Raw genomic sequence first — 22,360 nt, 5'->3', positions numbered from 1 at the left:
CTGCCCACAAAGAAAAACCGCAGAAAATGTTGTAATGTGTAATTGAATGAAGAAAAAAAGCATTAAAAAATATTTTATTGCATCAAAACATGTAGAATTGCCAAAAATAAAAACAACCAGAGCTGCAAGTAGATTTAAATGGCCCTCGTAATCCTAGCCTTATGTGTGTGCGTGTGAAGTTTCATGAGTATTCTCCCTCACACCCTCAAAAACAGCATGATTTTTCTTTGCAAACAGAGCCTCGCCATGGCAACAGCATTCAAAATCAAAAGCTTTCAATAACTTTTCATCTTCAACACATTTAGGTGAAACACGCTGAGCTTGAAGACAATTGTTTGAATTCTCTAGGATTGGTTTCTTAAAATCCATCCTAGATAAAAGGCCAAAAATGGCACCGAATTACAAAATAGAGAAAAAATGACAGACTTCGTGTTAGGTTTGGCTCCCAAAGACTTATTTTTAGGTCTTGGCCTGTTACATACATAATGTATGCCTCTCCACTTTCATAGATCTAGAGGTGATATGACCTTCTTAGTCACACCTACTCTGCCTGAGAAAGACTACCGCAAATATACGCTGAAGTCAGGCGAAGCCTTGCTGAACAGTTCGATAACATGACCCGTTGACCAGCGACATGGTCAAACATGTGAGCCATACATGAGTGTGACCGTTCACTACAGTCAAGACTGGGAGCAGAAAAAGGCTTGTCTCCAAATAAGTCATTTTCCCAAGGATCACATTGGTGACCATGTAGATGAGGGCTCAAGTCAGCACGACTGCTTATCAAAGTCGAAAAAGAGCAGGGAAATGTTTGAGTTGATAGTTTGCTTCTTGCGCAACTGGTTGAGACTGTAATTTGATTTCAAAAACACCTTTAGGTTCAAAGTAAAAATATGCACTTTTCTCATCAATCGATCTCAGAAAATGATAGACCTATTTTATCCGTCCATCCATCAATTTGCTACCACTTATTTGGGGTCGGGTTGCGGAGGCAGCAGCTTCAGCAGAGAAGCCCAGACTTTCCTCTTCCCAGCCTGGTCTTCCAACACAACAGTGTACACACAGTTGAATTGTTTTAGCATATTTTGTTCACAAAGACATTTATTTCATCTTTATATCAACCAGTTGACTTTTTCATCGTTGAATTGACCTATTGTTAAAGATTTAGGATGATAGTCTTTTTTTCTCTAATCTTTTTTTCTCCAGGTCCTTATTTTCAATAGTTGGGAAAAAAAATCCAAATAATATGAAATACCCATATTGTGATATACATTTCAGCCGTGGAAGTCTGTTATATAATAAATTCCGATGTAAAACAGATATTAATTGAAACGTCACCATATTTGTTGCCTGTTTTTGCTCCATAGCTGCCGCCACAGTCTGGAACTCATTTCCCCAAGCATTCCTTGCCCTCGGCACCTTTGGAAAAAAAAAAAACCTCTAAACCCATCCGTTCAAAATTGATTTCATGTTTTCTGATCATTTGTATTTTTTCTTAAATGTTCTTTTCTGAGTGTTTTTTTTAATAGTTGTATGCTTTTGCTGCTTTGTCACTTTGATTGTACCTCTGTAAAGTGACTTTGAGTATCTAGAAAAGTGCTATAATAAATAAAATGTATTATTATGATTATTATTTTTATTTTAGGTTTGGGTCCGACTTCATCCACTCCAGCACCATCACAGCATGTCCTTAAAAGCATTGTTACTGGAACATCTTCCACTCGACCACAAGCTCCCTCCGCCTACTACAGGAGATTGACAAGACTCAAAGATGAGGAAAAGGACCCAACTTGTGCTGCTGCAACATTCCACATCTTCCAAAAAAAACGTACCATGACTGCATCATCCAGGTGAAAAAAAAAAAAATATATATATATATATATGTCAACATTTCTGTTCGATTCTTTCAACAGGCTTATTAAATTGTGGCTAATGACATTTCTAGTCATTACTAAGTGGCACTGTATGTATAACGCAGGCAGACCCGGAGGGCCACTGTCCTGCCTTTTTTCTAGCTCTCCTGGCTGCAACACACGTGATTCAGATGATCAGCCCATCAGCCAGCTCTGAAGCAGCATGAGCATGATCCTGATTATTTGAATCAGGTGTGTTGCTCCTGTGAGATCTGGAAAACAGCCAGGATAGCGGGCCTTGAGGACAGACTTTGGACACCCCTTGTATTACCAGGTACGTGTCTTCAGGTCACACATTGGAATTGAAATTTTTAGAAAATAAAGTAAATCAGATTAAAAGTTATTTTGATGAAGGATGTACTTTATAAACAGCCAAAGGGTAGATAAAATTATAAAGAAAATGAATCTCCAACTTCCTTTTGAGTTTCGAGTAGAGCTCCAGAGACTTTTTTTCTGCTCTTGGGCTGTTGCATGTCCCTCCAACCTTTAATAGATCTTGGAAAAAAGTTCAACAGGGACTGTCTCACTAAATATTTTTAGAGTGCACACTAAGGCATTTGTTTTTTTTTTTAACCACAAAAAAAATTCTCATAGCATAGTGATTATTTGGACAAACGACAGGTTTCATGTTTTCACAAATGTTAAGGCCATCAAAATGAAAATGAGACCTCTCTAAAAGACCAAAAATGGGTCCAAATGTGTAAGGAAATTGAAGATGACAGACTTCCTAACTTTAGCATATTGCTCAGAAAGGCTTTTTGTAGGTTTTGGGCAATTACATCTACGTCAAAGGTATATTATAAATTGGTCAGTTGATTTTCGGCTCCTCCTGCCTCCCACCCTGGGGAAGATGACATAATCAGGGTGTCCTTTGGATTGTTGGCGGAGAACAGTGGCGGATACTGGTCTGTCAAGGAGGGGAAGCTCAATTTCGGGATACATTGAAACTCCTCTACAACGAAATCATTTTTGCACCAAGACATTTTTCACAACAGGGGGTTTTTCACTGTAGCAAATTTGATCTCAGATGTAAGCACACACACACATACCCCCACAGACAAACATATGTGTACTCTATTTTTATTCCAATAGTGCATAAGTACGAGCACACACTTATTTGACACTTCATATTGTCAGTGTAGAAAGAAAAAAAGGGAAAGAAATTGTGAAATTTACGATCAGCATTCACTTTCACTTTCAGCAATTTCTTGTATAATGTCTAGTCGCCGCTTGGAATTGAAATGGATTTCCATGGGACAGGAGAAGTGAACCAATCTCTTTTTTTGTCAAAGGATGCTACAGCTTGTTGTTGACTTTGAAACTTAGCTTGTCGCCGACGTGTGCACATTTTGAGCATGACGTCTCTGATCCACTGGTTAAAGGACACTTTGATTCTCTCCTCTTTCATCTCAAACTGCTTCAAACAACAAAGCGTGTGACGGAGAAGTGGTTAGGACTGCACGACTGTCCGTGTTTTATGTTATTTGTTGTGTTTATTATTTTACTTTGTTAACTGTTTTGTTAAGCGCTTTGTTACAGCTGCCGCTGTTGTGAAAGCGCTATATAAACCAGCATGTATTGTATTGTATTTTATTTTGCTTGCTCCGTCTTTCATTTTCATCACGTTTACCCTCTCTTCCAGCATCAGAGCTCTTCTTGTCTTAACTGCTTGACATCAAAAGGTCCATTTTGTAGCCTTTTTAGCAATACAACGTCCATCCTCGTCTGAATCTAACAATAACACATACTTCCTGGCATGCAATGAACTTTTAAGCCAGCCACGGGACGCATCGTAGTCCTCGATGGGCATAGTTAGCTCTCGAAGGCTAAAAACCTTACGCTAACTGGAGGCTTCTCTCTGATTAGCGCTCCAGTTAGCGTAACCTTTTTAGCCTTTGAGAGCTAACTATGGCCATCGAGGACTACAAAGCGTCTCGTGGCTGTTTTTAGCATGATGACAAGTAAAGCATTCGAGGAAACGTTCGTTTATTTGCACGGAGTCAGCCCTGTTACGCGTTTCTAATGACATCCTCCTGGCAAATGACTCTGGAGCCCACGTGTGTCTGGTTTTATTGGACTTAACTGCAGCATTTGATACAGTGGATCACAGTATTCTGCTGACTCGTTTGCAGCACTTGGTGGGCATTGGCGGCAGTGCTCTTGAGTGGTTTAGGTCCTATCTAGCTGACAGGACCTTTTGTGTCAGCCTTGGCTGCTCTGAGTCACGCACTGCTCCCCTGTCATGTGGTGTTCCACAGGGCTCAATTCTGGGGTCTTTGCTGTTCTCGCTGTATCTGCTCCCATTGGGTTCCATCTTAAGGAAACATGGTATTCCCTTCCACTGCTATGCAGATGACTGCCAGATCTATGTCCCACTGAGCAAGAAAGACGCCTTCTCATTAAGGCCACTCCTATCCTGTCTGGAAGAAATCAAAACCTGGATGGCACAAAATTTCTTGAAATTCAGCGAAAAGAAGACAGAGGTGATATTGTTTGGTCCCAGTGGCCCTTGTACATTCCATCCTGTAGACTTGGGCCCCCTGTCTCCTTATCTGAAATCAACGGTCTCAAACTTGGGCCTTAACCTGGACAGTGATTTCAAACTTGATCGGCAAATTTGTGCCGTTGTTAAATCAAGCTTCTTTCACCTTAGACAGCTGGCCAAAATAAAACCTCCTCTCACATAACCACTTTGAGACAGTAATTCATGCCTTTGTCACATCCCGGCTGGATTACTGCAATGCCTTGTACTTTGGAGTCAGCCAGTCCTCCATTAAGCGCCTTGAGCTGGTCCACAATGCCGCTGCTCGCCTCTTGACTGGTACTCGTAAGAGGGAGCATATAACTCCCACTCTGGCATCCCTTCACTGGCTCCCCATTCATTTTAGAGTTATTTTCAAGAACCTCCTCTTTGTTTTCAAATCTCTGAATAATCTCGCGCCACCTTACCTCTCTGAGCTCATCCGCCCCTACACACCTGCCCGGCGCCTCAGGTCTGTGGACCAGTCTTTGTTAGAGGTACCAAGCGCTAAACTGAGGCTTAGAGGGGATCGAGCCTTTTCTGTTGCTGGTCCCTCTCTCTGGAATGACCTCCCACTGAACATTCGGCAAGCCTCCTCGCTGCCCATCTTTAAAGCCCTCCTCAAAACTCACTTGTATTCTTTGGCGTTCGACTCGGCATGATTTGTCCTTGATTTTACTGCTTGGTGCTTTCCACCGCCTTTATTACCGATTCGTCTTACTGTTTATTGTATATTTTAAATCGCTCCATGTACAGCACTTTGTATGCAGCGATGGCTGTTCGAAAGTGCTCTATAAATACTGTTGACTTGACTTGACTTCAGTATCTACACACATAGACAGTGAGGTCCCTCTTGACCAATCGGAGGCCAGGATGATGCTCGGTAAGCCAATGGCAGAGCAGCTATGAGTACGTTGAGTCCAGAAAACTTACAGCTGTGACCGAAATAAACATCGTTCACTATGTAAACCAGTGTGGTGGTTGCTGTTGCAGTTTCCGAATGAACCAGTAGAGGTTGCTGTTGGATTAGACTTCGTTGTAGTGAATATCTTCACGAGGCTGGAGCAGAGAAAATGATTTCGTATAACGCAACAGGGTTTTCTTTTGTCGTACGGAGGGCAGGAGAATGGGAATGGTGTGAATGCAGTTTTTTCACATAAGGGGGTATTTTCGCCCATGTAGGTTTCGTTCTAGAGGAGTTTCATTGTTCATCATAAAATGTGTCCGTTTATTTACATGTGAATTATACTCTCCATTCCCCAAGGCGTCTTTTCTAGGGTCTTAACTGGGGTGATATAAATCAGTCTGCGAACACAAGCAACTACAATAAAACACACCAGAAATAAAAGATTAATCTGTCGCTAGTCGTTTTTAACAAAGAGAGTGTCGCTAAGATGATTAGAAGGAGTCTCCAGTTCAACTCAGAACAGAATGAGAATTGATGCCTACACCAAAAGATTGGTGATTGGCACATTTCGCTGTGAATCAAAAAGAGATTCAGCCTCAGACAGATCATCCAATCATCATGCAGAAAAGCTGAGTATCCGGATCAGCCGATAAATGCCCAGTGTCCATAGACTCCCAGAGATGCTGAGCGTCCGATGTGCGGGACAAAACCATCATTTATACAATGACTCGTTTCGTTTCATTGGGACTACTCTCGAGATGCCCAGCGTCCGCGCTGCAGACACTCAGCGTCCACACAGTTTAATGCAATGAAATTGCGGGAATGAATGAGAAGAGAGTTGCGTCGTAACCAGTAGTAAGAACGCAGGCAGTCCTGATAATGTCCTTTTCGTCTATGCGTGACAACAGTTTGCAGCCAAAGGCTCCTCCAGTGTTTTTGAAATGGCTTGCTTCCACTTGGAAGAAAGAAAAAAATAATTAATGCCTCCCCACTCCAATTTGATACACAACAGTAAGGCATGTTGATATTGTTTGAAACAAGGCATGTTGATATTGTTTGAAACTATTCAAAAACTCCACGATAAAAAAAGCTCATCTTCATAGCCACTTGCGTGTCTCCCGAGCTTGGTTTTAAGATGAATGTACAGCAGAAGGTTTAAATTGGAGTTATTTGCTACCGAGCCGCTCGTCTAATTGGGACTCAACCCTCACAGTGCTCAAGAGTTCAACACCTTTTAGCAGACCTCTCACTTTGATATATTTTTCCTGCATGCACACCTGATTTATTGGGTGCTTTGTTGTATTGTGGAAATAAACACTTAATTGCAATAGTATTGAAATTTTTGAAAAAGTTACTCACATTTTCTTTTTTTTCTTGCAGTAGCACATCTGAACCCAGTTCAACTCAGTCCAACAAAGACCAAACAACTTCTCAGGCTCCAGTCGTTCCATTTGGTTTAGATTTGTATTACTGGGGCCAGGAGCAGCCTAACTCCGGCAAGATCACCAAGTACTATACCTGGAATATGTAAAACAGGCCGGATACATCCAAACGGTAACTTTTCTATCTACATACAAATCTTCTTGTGTGTTTCATTCTCAGATCAGCCTCTCAGCATCAATTCTGGGTTCCAGTCGATGTGGAAGAAGAGGTGGAAAACAAAGAGCTTAAGGCTGAGAGCAGATGCAGATACATCTCTTTCCCTGGGCAATTCACTCCTGTCAGCCACTATTGTAATGCACCATTAGGCAATGGGAAGATGTGTAAGAGACAAGACCGATTGAAGGTAACAGAACTTTATTCAATTAAGATATCCTATATTTGTCCCACACTGGGGAAAATTACAGTCTACAGCAGCAAGATTGTGGGTAGAAAGAAGAAAAACAAAGTGTTTGCATTCACTAAGCAAATGTTACAGTTTCAATGTACACCGTTCAATTAAGTGCAATATAAATATATAGATAAGGTGGCTGTGCCATTTATAATTGTTTGTCACATCCCATCATTTTATTTTTTATTCAGCAGCCTGACAGCAGTTGGTAGGAATGAGCGGCAGTATCTCTCCTTCTTGCAGCACGGGTGTAACAGTCTCTGGCTGAAGGAGCTACCTAGTGCTGTCAGGGCTGGCTGGAGGGTGTGGGAGGGACTGTCCATCATAGCTTTTAGCTTAGCTCGCATCCTCCTGTTGCCCACCTCCTCCAGAGTGTCTAGGGAGCAGCCCAGGACAGAACTGGCCCTCTGACCAGTCGCTCCCGGGCCGAGATGCTACGTGACCAGCAAACAATGCCATAATGGATGGCCGAAGCCACCACCAAGTTATAGAAAGTCTGAAGGAGTGACCTCCTGAACTCCAAAAGACCTCAGTTTCCCGGCTCTGTACTTTCCTAATCACGGTGTCCGTGTGAGTAGACTAGTCCAGTTTATTGTTTAGAAAAACATCTAAGTCAGGGGTGCCCATTAGGTAGATCCTGATCTACTGGTAGATCTAAGACAGGTCCCAAGTAGATCCGAGGAGTGTCGAGAAGAAAAAAAAAAAACAACCGTTTGTGTGTCTTTGTACATGTTAGTAATATATTTGTTAATATACACTGCACACTAATCAGTCTCATTTTCACTAAAAAATATATTTAAAAAATAAAATAAAGCAGGTAAATCTTTAATTTGTGTGTGCGTGTGTGCGTGCGCGCGCCGGTAAGGGTAGATCCCGTGAGGTTAGTTGATCAAAAAGTAGATCTTCGATCCAAAATGTTTGGGCACCCCTGACCTAGGTCATTGTAGGAGGTCACCCTCTCTATGTCCATCCCCTGGATGTTCATCAGTGCAGGTGAGGACTCTTTCCTGAAGAAATCCACAACCAACTCCTTAGTTTTCCAAGGTTTGATCTGGAGGTGATTCTGCTGGCACCAGTCCACAAAGTCCTTCATCAGTCCCTTGTACTCCCGATCGTCTCACTCTGTAATGAGGCCTACAATTGCAGAGTCATCAGAGAACTTCTGAAAGTAGCAGTTTGGAGTGGTGTGTCTGAAGTCCGAGGTGCAGAGGATAAACAGGAATGGAGCCAGAACAGAATTATGCATCTAAATCATTATCATTGATAGCATTCATACCACACATCGTGTACTTTGGTCGGAGAGGTACAACGTTAGCATGGAGGTTAGGGAGAGAACATTTCAGGACAAATTTTGGCCTGGGTGATATGGCTTTATAATAAAATCAGATTTCCAATATAATGTACTGTAATGATGACACCGTTAATTCATGTGTTTTTTACTAAAGAGCCAATACATTACCCAATAGTCTCGTCACATTTGACGTATGAAATTTCCGAACATGTTACCGTGGACCAATGAAACTGTCCGAGGTCGCACTCATACTGAATCTTCATATCAGGCATGGTTTACAATGTAAACTTTACATAGATTCATCTACTCCAGTTAGAATGAAAACTCAAGAACAAAGTGAATGAAAACAATGATTAAATCCGAGGTGATCTTTTCTGATCTGCTGTTTATGTGCACCACTACATTAATCGGAACAGCCGTGTGACACGTGGAGATCGATTTCAACATCACATGATATGCAGTATCAAGACAGAGATTGTCTATGTAGAATATTGGTTGGTATTGATTGAACTCTTCTGAGTGAGCTCCTGAATGTCTACTTTTCTATAGCTAAATTTAGCTGTTGCGTGTTTAAAAGTCTGCTTTGTAGTGCAAATAAAAGTGTAAATAAAATAAATACCCAATGCTTATAGAAAAAGCAAATTACAGCAGAATTATCTAGAACAGTGGTTCTTAACCTTTTTAGAGGTACCGAAACCAACCAGTTCATATGCACATTCACTAAGCCCTTCATGAGTGAAAAATAAGGGTTTTTTTTCTTTTTCTTTTTTCCTTTTTTTGTTTTTTACAAATTCAAGACATTAAAAATGCATTTATTGAAAACAGAAAAAACTAAACAGACTTAGTATAAAGTATGAGTTTTTTAATTGTGCACAAAATGAACCAGCCACTGATGGCCAAGGGGGCGTGTCATAACTAATTGTTATTTATATAATATATTGTTCCGGGTGTATCTTAACCGCCATGGCAGAGGCTCTGTCGAACCCCTGAGACTGATTAACCGAACCGATCGGATTTGATCGAACCGAGGCTATGAACCACTGATCTAGAACAAGATCTGTTCTTTTGTTCCTTTTGGGATTTGCTTTCATTTTCCTGACACTTAACAAGCTTTGAAACTGTTTTTCTTTCCAAGCAAGTTTTTATCTCAAGTACAGTTGTTCAAGTGATATAAGATGACCTATCTTGCTTTTTCGTGTGTTTGGGGGCCATTATCTTGTTGAAACACCCACTTCAAGAGGTTATCTCAACCGCATAAGGCACAATGACCTCCTCAAGTATTCTGCTGTATTCAAACGGATCCATGAATGCTCCTGTGTGGTAAATAGTATGGAAAAAATATATATATTTTGCATCCTACCCCATGCTTCACTGTCTCCACAGTGTATTATGTATTTGAAATCAATGCTAACAAATGATGCAGGACCCAAAAAGAATGGTGTTGTTTTCATAAGTCAACAAAATATTGCACATCTAGAGGCCAGCAAGTGTGTTCTTTGGTGACTCTAACCTCTTTTTTGAACAATCTGGGAGCCTTCCAAGTTTTATGTCTGACATCCTATGTTTGACATCCTTCCCCACCATCTAATCCAACTCATCACAAGGTGGTGACTGGTTGACAGTTTGTTTGTTTGTTTATTGAACATAAAACATATACAGTAATAATTTGACAGAAAATGTCATTTATGGTAGATAAAGTAAAAAAGAAATCAGTCTTCATTCAACACAGTTATGTTCAAGGGAGTAGGATGAAGTAAAAAACTTATCTAGTCCTACCCCGTTATGTGTTTATATCTACTAAATCATTTTTATATCAATCAGAAAAGAACAAGTACGAAGAAGTCTCCATTAAGGCTCATACTTTACCCTTAACCGTGATATTTTTACAACTTTTGGTTTGTATCGGGATTATATACATCCTCACCCTGGCACTCTTGTGTCAATTTTCTCTTGTATTCATAATGGATATTTCAATACCTTTCTCAATTTATCAACTTAGTTCTGATTTATCATTATATTTAATGTTTAGAATTTATCATTTTAAACTCACTTCTCACTTAACTGTGTGTACGTAAGGGTGTGTTCTGAAGATGGAGTGACTGATTCAAGTTTATTCCTGGTATTCATCACAGACAGGCTAGGATTACAACAGAGGTCCAATCACAAAGCGACTCGAATTATGTTTCTCCAAGCGACATTGTCATTGCATGGTCCTCCTGCATCACACCACCCATTTAACATTCTCTAACTCATGCGTGTGTGTAACTCCACATGAGTTTCTTTACTGTGCTATAGCAGTTGCTGTCAAGTGAGGGATTGGAAAAAAAAACTAATGAATGCATTTTTACCTCCCTGAAGATTATGATGTTTTAGTCATTCTAAAATGTTTTTTTGATATGAACCCTTTCAGGGACAGCAGTTATCATGGTATCAGGTTACAGGTTGTGGCCGTAAGGTGGTTGGTGCCTGTCGTGGCGGCAACCATCGCACTCGCTGGTGGCTTGACGGCATCAAGCTGAAGGAGTCCTATCGAGCCATTATGGCCTGTGGGACCCCAGAGGCAGCTGACACGTATCGACTGGCCAAGCGGAACGAGCGTGGGAAGAGTTCGGTGAGGCCATGGAAGCCGACTTCTGGACGGCTTCGAGGAAATTTGGGTCCACCATCTGACGTCTCAGGAGGGGGAAGCAGTGCACCACTAACACTGTGTACAGTCGGAATGGGGCACTGATGACTTTGACTCGGGACGTTGTGAACCGGTGGGCAGAGTACTTCGAAGTCCTCCTCAACTCCACCAACACGTCTTCCTTGGAGGAAGCAGAGTCTGAGGACCCTGAGGTGGCCTCTTCTATCTCCGTGGTTGAAGTCACCAATGTGGTTAAAAAGCTCCTCGGTGGCAAGGCCCCAGGGGTGGCTGAGATCCGCCCGGAGTTCCTCAAGGGTCTGGTTTTTGTGGGGCTGTCCTGGTGGACACGCCTCTGCAATCTTGGGGTCTTGTTCACGAGTGAGGGCAGAAGGGAGCGAGAGATCGACAGGCGGATCGGTGCAGCGTCTGCTGTGATGCGGATGTTGTATCGGTCTGTCGTGGTGAAGAAGGAGCTGAGCCGAAGTGCGAAGCTCTCAATTTACCGGTCGATCTACGTTCCAACCCTCATCTATGGTCACGAGCTATGGGTTGTGACCGAAAGAACGAGATACAAGCGGCCGAAATGAGTTTTCTCCGCAGGGTGTCTGGGCTCTCCCTTAGAGATAAGGTGAGAAGCTCGGTCATCCGGGAGGGGCTCAGAGTCGAGCCGCTTCTCCTCCACATCGAGAGGAGCCAGATGAGGTGGCTTGGGCATCTGATTCAGATGCCTCCTGAACGCCTCCCTGGTGAGGTGTTCCGGGCATGTCCCACCGGGAGGAGACCCCAAGGAAGACCCAGGACACTCTGGAGAGACTATGTCACCCAGCTGGCCTGGGTCTTCCTTGGGATCCCCGGGGAGAACTGGAAGAAATAGCTAGGGAGAGGGAAGTCTGGGCTTCCCTGCTAAAGCTGTTGCCCCCGCGACCTGGCCCCGGATAAGCGGTAGAAGGTGGATGGATGGATGGAGGTTACAGGTTACATGAAATGGTTCATTTCAAGAGGAGTAAAGTCGCCGGGGTCACAACTATATGAGTAGGTTTTTCAATGCTCATCTAATCTACTGATTTGTCACCCAATACACTCTGTGTCTTTCAGTGCCCTTTCCATGGCTGTATTGTTCCACGAGATCAGGAGGGTCGGCCCTGCAGCCAGGAGGACCATCAGAGAGAAGAGCAGCATAGGACGAAGACAAAGAAGAAACATGGTAAGTTGATTGAATGTTGCACAAAGAATATTTTTCTAAATTTAGAAAATGACAGCATGATTATTTACATCACTTAGACGCCATAAAGGGGGTCTTCAGTGTAATTTAGTTACGTGAAGCAGAAATGTGTGACAGTGACATAGTTGGTGGTATTTCCTATTCATTTTTTATTTGAATTCATCTTCTATGTAGCTATTCGAATGGCCTGCCTCCCAAGGTGCAAATATTGAAAATATGTATCATGCTGCAAAAAAGCGCCCTATCTCTGGCAATGTTTCATACACAGGCGACTGTTACCGCATCGACTTCACATTGCAAAGGTGGAGGGCTCGATTCCGGCCTCCAGCCTCCGGCCTTGCTGTGTGGAGTTTGCATGCTCTCACTGGCCTGGGTGGGTTTTCTCTGTGCACTCCGGTTTTCGCCCACATTCGAAAAACATTAATGGGATGGTTTAATGGAAGACTCAAAATTGTCCTTTGCTGCGAGCATGAGCGCGCATGACTGTTCGTCTCTGTGTACCCTACGATTAGTTGGTTCAGGGTGTCCCCCACCTACTGCCCGAAGACGACTGGGATAGGCTCCAGCATACCCGTGACCCCAGTGAGGATAATGAGTTCGGGGAATGAATGAATTCGTAAAATAACCAGGGAACCACCAACTTGTTATCAATTTTGGTCTTAATGTCCCAAATTACCGTAAATTCCGGGCTACAGACCGCACCTGATTAAGAGTCGCATGCTCAGACTTATGAAGAAAAATCAATTTTGTAATTGTATGCGCCACACCGTACTATAAACCGCTGGCCAATGAGTAGGCGGGGGTTTGCTTCTGCGTCCCTGCCACCGTGGAGCGCCTCCGGTTGAGGCCGCTGAACCCCCGCAGAGAAAAAAACGCAACATTTCTTCAAGTTAAAATAATCTCCATATTTTTATGAGCATGATAAATGCATTTGCACAACGAAATTACGTTTAAACACATAATAAGAGGCCAGACAAAGAGAGATCTTGATGTGCATTTGCGTAATTACGAGGAGAAATACTACAGCCCACTAGGCTTTCAATACAATAATGCAAATCATATAAATGGGAAAAGATGTATGAAATAATTTCTACAGTCAGCCGCTTAAAAATGATCATCGTTGGCAGCTTTAGGCCCGATGCTGCGCGGCTCAAAACACAGGTAAATTGTGTTCTCTCGTGGCTGCTTGTTTTCAGTATGACGGAGGAGTCACCTTTTTTATTTACAGTCCGAGTGAGAGACAAATCAAACGTCAGAGGGTCTTCGTCCATATTTCTTATTTCATCTGGGCTGATGGAATTTTCCGCTATCTTTGTTTGTGTGATTGTGTGGAATGAAGCAAGTTTGTCCTCATAATTGGGAGGGAGCTGCTGACACAACGTCGTGCGTGCCCTAATAGACAGGCTTTTACGTTTCATGAATCATAATACCACGACGGCCCACCTTTAAAAGCTTTGGTTGTCTTTTTACACTGGCTCAGTTCCTCCTGTCAGAGCCTCCACCTTCGCACCATTGACCCGTCCCTATGCCAAGATTATGGGCCGCAGCTCGATTTCCTTCTTTAACTGCCAGAGTGATCGCTTTTAGTTTAAAAGCTGCATCATGTGCTTTTTGTCTGGTTAGAAGAAAGACTGAAATCAGGAAGTTGTGATTCCCGGTAATCATACATTTTCATTGGACCCCTGTGTACCACTCATTAATTTTATTGGTCGACTGTTGCCGGGTAACACATTTTTCCCCCGCTATGGCAAAAAGAGCGGAAGTTGTGATTAGTCATACAATCTCATTGGACCTCAGTGAAAGACTCATTAATTTTATTGTTCCAGGTTTTTCCCGCGATGGAAATTAAATAAATAAATACAAATAATAAAAATAAATAGCTGCTTCATATTACACGCCGCAGTGTTGAAAGTGTGAAAAAAAAAGTAGCGGCTTGTAATCCGGAATTTACGGTAGTCTTTCCGTGGCCTCTGGACTACAATGAGTTTGTTAACCCTGATTTAAGAGATTCCTTGCGTAACAAAATTTTGTTACAGGAGGCATGAGTAAGTAGCCAGTGAAATTGATCACAACTTTCCAGAAAACTGCATTTTGTATTTACTTGCGTTTTTTTTGTGAGCAATTGGCTTGATGACCCAAAATGTCTTGAGACTAATAAAACAACAACAAATCTGGAAGAGTTTGAATGCTTTTTCTCTGTACTCTATACAGAGACTTGCAAAAGTATTCGATCCGCTTGAACTTTTTGACCCATCGCCACATGTCTGGCTTCAAACATAGAGATAAACATAAACTTTTTGTAAAAATAAAAAACTGAAAAGTGCGGCATGTGATATTATTCTGCCCTTTTAACTGTCGGTGCAGCCAATTCAACGTTGACCTAAATGACGGATGATGACAAATAGTCCTTCTGTGTGTAATCTAGTGTCAGTATAAATACACCTGCTCTGTGAAGGCTGCAGAGGTCTGTGAAAAGATTATTACGCCACAAACAGCATGAACACTAGGGAACACGCAAGGCAGGTTATGGAAAAATTTAAAGCAGGATTGGGATCTGAAAAAAAATTAACAAGCTTTAAACATGTTTAAACAAGCACTGTTCGATCAGTCAGATTCAGATGGAAAGCGTATCAGATCACTGAATACCTACCAAAATTAACGGCCCAAACAAGAAGAGCACTGATCAGAGATGTTGCCAAGACGCCCATGATTACTCCGAATTAGATCTCCACAGCTAAGGTGGGGAAATCTGTCCATTGAACAACTGTTAGTTGCACACCGCACATATATGGCCTATGTAGAAGAGTGGCAAGAAGAAAGCCAGATGTCAAACACGCCCATGAAAAGTCCCATTTGAAGTTTGCCAAGCCAACTGGGGGACACAACAAACATGTGGAAGGAGGTGCTCTTATCAGATGAGACCAAAATTGAACTTTCTGGGCTAAATTATTTTTTTTGGGCGTAAAAGTAATCCGAAAAACATCATCCCCCTGTCGTACATCGTGGCGGAAGCATCATGTTTGGAATAGATTTTAAAAAAACGTGAAGACTCAGACTGATAGCACGCTGAATATTTTTTATGCATTCCACCAGTAAAGATTTTAAATTCATCACGAGACTCAAATTATAGCTCCAACCCTAACAAAACATGCATATTAAATACCATTAAATACTGTCACACAGAACAAAATCCGTCCCTGAGCATGTTAAAGTTGTAATTGACGATATTTTACTTGCCATTAAAATGAATGCACCAAATATTGGATTGATGTTGATTTGATTCCTGTGTTATAATTTTACATTATTTTTCAATGTTTAAAAAAACCGCTTATGGTAACAATATAACACTTAATTCTTAAAATACGCTTTTTTCACATTTTCAGGTAGTGGTGTGCCGCGGGATTTTTTTCAATGAAAGAAATGTGACTTGGCTCGAAAAAGATTTAAAAACACTGGTTTGAATCCACCGTGAAACATTTATGCAGGAAAAGTATTGGACCAAAATCAGGCCAAACTGATTAAAGACATTCCATTTTTCAAATTACACATTATACTGCAGTTGTATTAGTTATACAATGAACCCCCACATACTCAGATTCCTGAATATGCTGACACCCCCACCCCAACTTATTTTGTTCCAATATTTAAAATTTTGGTTCTCTATTTTTTTTGGATCGGCATTTCCCGTTTAAAAAAAAAAGTATATTGGAGGTTAATTATCATTTTTTGAAGAATTTTATGGGTTTAGAAAATAAAACATCTTCTTTTCCTATTGCATTTCAATGACCATCAATTGCACTCATATTTTGACTATTCACGGGATGACCCTGTCCTTATCTGCGAATGGTGGGTGTCCACTCTGCCTCATATATATCCACTACGAGGAACATGTTTCAAGATTACCAGAGTACAACATGCAACTCATCGTATCGCAATGCATATATGAATATCTAGTAGCTTGAGTGCAAGTGGCTCATCTGTGAAGCATTGTTTGCGCTCCCTTCTCTCTCCTTGTGTGCCTGCATGTGTGTTTAATCTGATACTGCGTGGTGCGCCACAAAACATGTACAGCAGAGTGCAATTTGTATTTTCCGTTGAGGGATTATAATTGGTAAAATATATATTTTAATTATTAAATTAGTAGTGTCACAGGTGCAGACTGTTCATGCACTGAGATTGTAATGAGCTAAAACCTGAAACTAACCAAAGGCACACCAAGTGTTTGTAGTCATGTGTGTGGTCTGCACTTTGATCCCCTACTCAGACACAAACTTGTAAAAACAAATAGAGAGAACCCCATCTGAGGTGGCTCGAGGGTGTTGAAAGAGAAACGGGCACCGCTGCAGCATTGATACCAGATATGGATTTCTCTGGTTTATCCTTTTGAGTTGGTTAAAACAAATCCACATTCTCTTGTCTTTCTTAGTGCTCGTATTACCTGCTCCCCTTCCTTTTTTCTTCTTGAAAGCCACACAGTAATTGGTCTCCCAGCCAGTTCAGATAGACAGAAAGCAAACCAGAATGAAACTTGCAAGAAAGAGCATGGCATATTCTTACAGAAGGCATGACCAAGTCTTGGAGGCATTTATATCATCCTGTGCCCGGAGAAAGTGTTTGCCCCTTTCCTCACTATTTGTTCCTATTTATCACACTTAATTGTTTGTGATCATCATCATGTCAAATTTTATGTCCCACAAAGACAAGCCAATCAAATGCTAAATACTTCTAAATGATGCAAATGATGATGGTTAATTTCTTCTAGTTTTTATTTAACTTTTGTATGGATTTTATGAGCCAGAGCTTCTGTGCTCAAATTGATTTGATGTCAGACAGAGTCCAGATTTGCTCACAGACATTGACTTCAGGATACGGCGTTGAACGCTGAATATTGTTCATGCTACAATTGCTGCAAAAGTGCGTCCTATGCCTCCCAGGTCTCGACGAAGGTCGGCAGTGATTTTCACAAACTCTTCTGTCTACTTTATATTTATGTTTCATTCATCTTCTGGCTGTTATGGCAGTTGTTCATCATGGCATGGTGTGTAAGTGTGTGCCTATTGCACGCGTGTGCAGTAACGGATCGATCGCGGAAAGTTTGTATAATCGAAAACGAGATCTTCAGTCAAAAAATGTTGGGCACCCCTGCAGTATTGCCTGGGTGGATTAAAAGAGGTTGAGTCTAAGAGGGACAACAGCCACAAATGTTGCTTGAAATGACCTAAAATCGGGATTGTCTTGAATTTAGAAACGAAATATGAGAGAAAACCCCTGGTTAAAACATTATTGGGTAGTCTGAACATGTTCCTGTTCTAATGAACAGGGACATCACAGAAATGATAAGAGATGTTGACAATGTGTGATCATTGTAATAATGGACCACATCCTTGGAATATAATGAATAAGATTGTTCTACATACATCCATCCATTTTCCGATCCGCTTATCCTCACAAGGGTCGCAGGGGGTGCCTATTCCAGCTGTCTTTGTGCAGTAGGCGAGGGACACACTGAACCGGTTGCCAGCTAATCGCAGGGCACACAGAGACGAACAACCGTCCGCGTTCAGACTCACACGTAGGGACAATTTAAAGTGTTCAATCAGCCTGCCATGCATGTTTATGGAATGTGGGAGGAAACCGGAGTACCCGGAGAAAACCCACGCAGGCCCGGGTAGAACATGCAAGCTCCACACAGGGAGGCCGGATCGAACCCACGACCTCTGCACTGTGAGGTCGACGCGCTAACCACTGGACCATCGGGCCAAATACAATGGACCATGTTATGTTATCACATCATGGGTGAGAAGCGGGGTGCACCCAGAACTACTCTCACCACATCATGTGTTTCCAGTCGAAAGATTAGGCAGCATACCAATTTCCATTTGTTTCAAGCTACTGGGATGCCATCTGACAGAGAAATAGCCTCATTCTTTAAATGTGTGACATTTTGGTTTGTAAAAACTGTATAGTTCGGTGCTGGTACGTTTTAAGGTCAAGATTTCATGGTATGTTTTCCTTCAGAGAGTTCTCATGCCATCACAATACTGTACTTTTTTATCACTGTTCTACAAAAGGTCAAAAGGAGTCTTTGAATGGTTTAAGCTTGACATATATGAGGTTTGTCATTTCCATACGCTGTGAAAAGAAAAGGCCTCCAAACACGAGCAGAATTGTCACTGTGACTTAGTAACTCATGATTCAAGTCCCAGTCCAATTTGTGGTTACTTCACGCCCGCTCAACTCGGGAAAAATGGCTGACGGAAACAACACACCTGTGTCTTGTACAAAGCTGAAACTTTTCATCAGCTGTCAACCTCGGGGGAGGTGAGGAATAAATGGCTTCTATCTGTTTTGTAACCAGAATTGTGGTGTGTTGAGGCACAGTGCGTGGAATATGTATTCATCAACGTACAACCAAGATGGCGCCCGGGTAGGCAGCCTTCGGCAAGTGCTCTTCAAGAGCCTTGCTTTTTTGTTCTTTTTTTGCTGTTTTCGTCTTTTGTTTTGTCACGTGTTGTTTGTTGTTTCATTGTGTGGACCTGATATGGACTGTTTTCAGCGCTTTTTGGCCACGACATTCGTCAAAGGAGCAGTATCTGTGCTTGGTGGTTGCGCCTTCTCGGCAGCACGCCTGTACCAGCACAGATTTTGATTGGGAGGAATGTCGGCGCCATTGACTGTCGGTGCTGGACAGACCTGGGGTGCTTGTGTTTTTTGCGCCAGCAATGCGCAGCATTTTTCACAACCCCGATTTGTTCAGTGGCTATGTCAGCGCTGTTGGACAGTTGGCGTTGGTGCGGCTGGATGGATGGCCGCTGAAGTTGAGGATGAGGAGAGAGGAGCGTTGGCGAAGAGCGCCGATGCGTATTTGGAACCATGAGTCGTCGCTTGGAATTGAAATGGATTTCCATGGGACAGGAGAAGTGAACCAATCTCTTTTTTCGTCAATGGATGCTACAGCTTCTTGTTGACTTTGAAACTTAGCTTGTCGCCGACGTGTGCACATTTTGAGCATGACGTCTCTGATCCACTGGTTAAAGGACACTTTGATTCTCTCCTCTTTCATCTCAACCCGCTTCAAACAACAAAGCGTGTGATGGAAAAGTGGTTAGAACTGCATGACCGTCCGTGTTTTATGTTAAGATATCCTTATCTACGATAAGATATCCTTATGTTTTATGTTAAGATAAGATATCCTTATCTTAACATAAAACACGGACAGTCATGCAGTTCTAACCACTTGTTATGTGTTGTGTTTATTATTTTACTTTATGTTAACTGTTTTGTAAAGCGCTTTGTTACAGCTGCCGATGTTGTGAAAGCGCTATATAAATCAGCATGTATTGTATTGTATTGTATTGTAACGTACGCTTTCACACATACTTTAAATACATTTCAGGGTTTGAAGTGACACAGCAAAACATACTGGACACACATATTGGTGGTCAGTCCCATCTGGTGACTGCGAATTTGCACAGTGTTACGAAATGGGTCGATTCAAAAAAAGAAAGAAAAATCTGATTACAACTGAGAACCAGCCTGAGACAGTAGCTTTGTGTTGGTGAATCCACCTCTGGCTATTCGCTCGCCGGCCATGAGGTCGTAAGGCATCACCGTGGAGGTCAACCAGGTCAGCGCGCTGCGATGGCCGGCTCAGAGTGCCCCATTGCCGGCTCAAATTTTACTGACGGCCCAGGATCAAATCAAGATGTAATCCCACCGAATGGAATTTGAAAGTTGTGACATCATTTTGTACACTATGTATCGAGAATCATATTGAATCGCCTTTTGTGGTGAGAGTAGTTCTGGGTGCACCCCGCTTCTCACACAGTGACAGCTGGGATAGGTTCCAGCATGCCCATGACCCGAACTAGATCAAATTATGGAAAAAAGCGACCTAATCGGAGCAAAGTGTACTTAGATATTGAGTATTTTCTTCCTATTTCTGACAAAATTTGGTGGCTTGTCTAAAAGGAGAGGTTCAAGGGGAATACAGGAGCGTGATTTGTGACTTCACACAGTGGAGCAGAGACAAAGGGCTGGTGTTGAATACAGCTAATACAATACAATACAATGCATCATAGGTGTCAAACTCAGGTCCTGGAAGGCCGCTGTCCTGCATGTTTTCCAAGTTCCTGTTGCAACACACCTGATTCAAATGATCAGATCATCAGCAAACTCTGTGGAAGCCTGACATTGAACCTGTTCATTTGAATCTGCGTAATTAATCGTTGTGGGTTTTGAAAGGCGAAGATCTCAGCATCTGCCCATTCAAATTAGGGGTGGTCACCACATAGAAATTTCTGCGTGTCCACTTGGAATGCATACTGGACATATAAAAAAGGGAAAGAGCAGACTTTTCTTTTTCAGATAGTTAAAATCTTTTGATATCTGCAATGCGATGCTGTTTAATTTTTTTAAACACTTTTGTGGTCAGTGCTGTATTTTTTTGCTGTGGTGTGCTGGCGAACATTACGGGTATGGAAGTGAACCGCCACAATAAAGTTTTAAGGAAGTGTGTGGCAATGATGGGGAGGAAGGCGCATTTGGAGAGTGGAATGAGGAGGAAGATGAAGTCTGTCTACGGCATCAGCAGTCACAGTAACAGATTCCTCTCCATGCGCTGCAAGACTGAGAGATTCGGGTGCTCATTTGTACTGGCCACCATTAGACTGGGCAAATGGCTCTTGCAACCATTGTGAATAATGTTTGCCTTATTATTGTTTGTTTGTTTATTTATTTATTTTTTCATGTTTACATGCCCCAGGCTTTGTGTCTTCTTGGTTGACGTCGTGCACCGTGTATGAATGTACGTGTTTCTACTAATGACCTTGAATTTCACCGTTGGGGATTTAGAATCTATCTATCTATCTATCTATCTATCTATCTATCTATCTATCTATCTATCTATCTATCTATCTATCTATCTATCTATCTATCTATCTATCTATCTATCTATCTATCTATCTATCTATCTATCTATCTATCTATCTATCTATCTATCTATCTATCTATCTATCTATCTATCTATCTATCTATCTATCTATCTATATCTTTGAAATGCATTCATTCATTGAACATCACCTGATAAAGATGTGTCAAGCACCATCATCTGACACTCTGAAGAAGGCGAATGACCTCCACGGAAACATGTCATGTAAATAATCAAAAAAAATAAAAATACAATCCCTGACATAAAGCAACCAACATGTTCAATTATAAATATGAGACAGAAGGAACTTTAATCATTGGTTGTCCATCATCCATTCATCATTCCAGTTCCAAATTACAGGCATTTCTGAGAATTATATATTGAGAAAGGCCATGCTACTTATTCCAAACCAAATTATCCTGAAACCCGATAAAAAGACATCAAAGATTATTTTTTTTAAAACACTGTACTGTACTTGTTGGAAGGGCTTCGTTTTTGAACCCCCCCCCCTCCCCCATTAAAAAAAAAGAAAGAAAAAAAGCAAGAAAGATCCATCCATCCATACATTATCCAAACCACTTCTCATGAGGGTCGCGGGTGTGCTAGAGTCTATCCCAACTGTCGTCAGCCAATAGGCGGGGGTACACCCTTAACTGGTTGCCAGCCAAGTGCAGGGCGCATGTAGACAAACAACCATTCACACTCACAATCACACCTATGGGCAGTGTTCCATTAACTTAATGTGGGAGGAAACCAGTGTCTCCGGAGAAAACCCACCAAGGCACGGGGAGGAAGCACCAACTCCACACAGAAAAACTGAGGCCTGAATATGAAACCCAGACGAGTCAGGCGTGCTGGGCTGCCTTGCTTAGATCATGTTGTTTAAGATGTATTTTTCTGGCTCACTGTTGAATTGTCTCACACACCTCACAACTTTCTGCCTTTTGTTCATCGTAGAAGTCTTTACATGCAAAATAATTGACCAAGTTGTCATATGCCAGGCACATATCTATACATTTCCATTAGACCTTTTCCCCCAATGGAAATCTTGACTTTCTCTAACAAAGGGAAATGTGTGAAGCATTAAATCAACCGATGATCAACCAGTTTTGTGTTTGGG

General features: G+C 41.9%; 1 protein-coding gene across 1 annotated transcript in view; it reads left to right on the top strand.

Moving 5' to 3' along the window:
• Positions 1-22,360, top strand: part of LOC127596640 (UV-stimulated scaffold protein A-like) — a 96,745-nt gene that overhangs the window by 70,237 nt on the left and 4,148 nt on the right. The window contains exons 10-13 of the mRNA XM_052059389.1: positions 1,646-1,850; positions 6,722-6,850; positions 6,944-7,127; positions 12,185-12,293. Coding sequence (XP_051915349.1) covers positions 1,646-1,850; positions 6,722-6,850; positions 6,944-7,127; positions 12,185-12,293 — 627 coding nt within the window. The remainder of the gene's footprint in view (positions 1-1,645; positions 1,851-6,721; positions 6,851-6,943; positions 7,128-12,184; positions 12,294-22,360) is intronic.

Source organism: Hippocampus zosterae, chromosome 1 (assembly GCF_025434085.1).
Source record: "Hippocampus zosterae strain Florida chromosome 1, ASM2543408v3, whole genome shotgun sequence".
Lineage (NCBI taxonomy): Eukaryota > Metazoa > Chordata > Actinopteri > Syngnathiformes > Syngnathidae > Hippocampus > Hippocampus zosterae.
The sequence above is the reverse complement of the archived record's forward strand: the minus strand, read 5'-3'. Positions and strand labels throughout refer to the sequence as shown.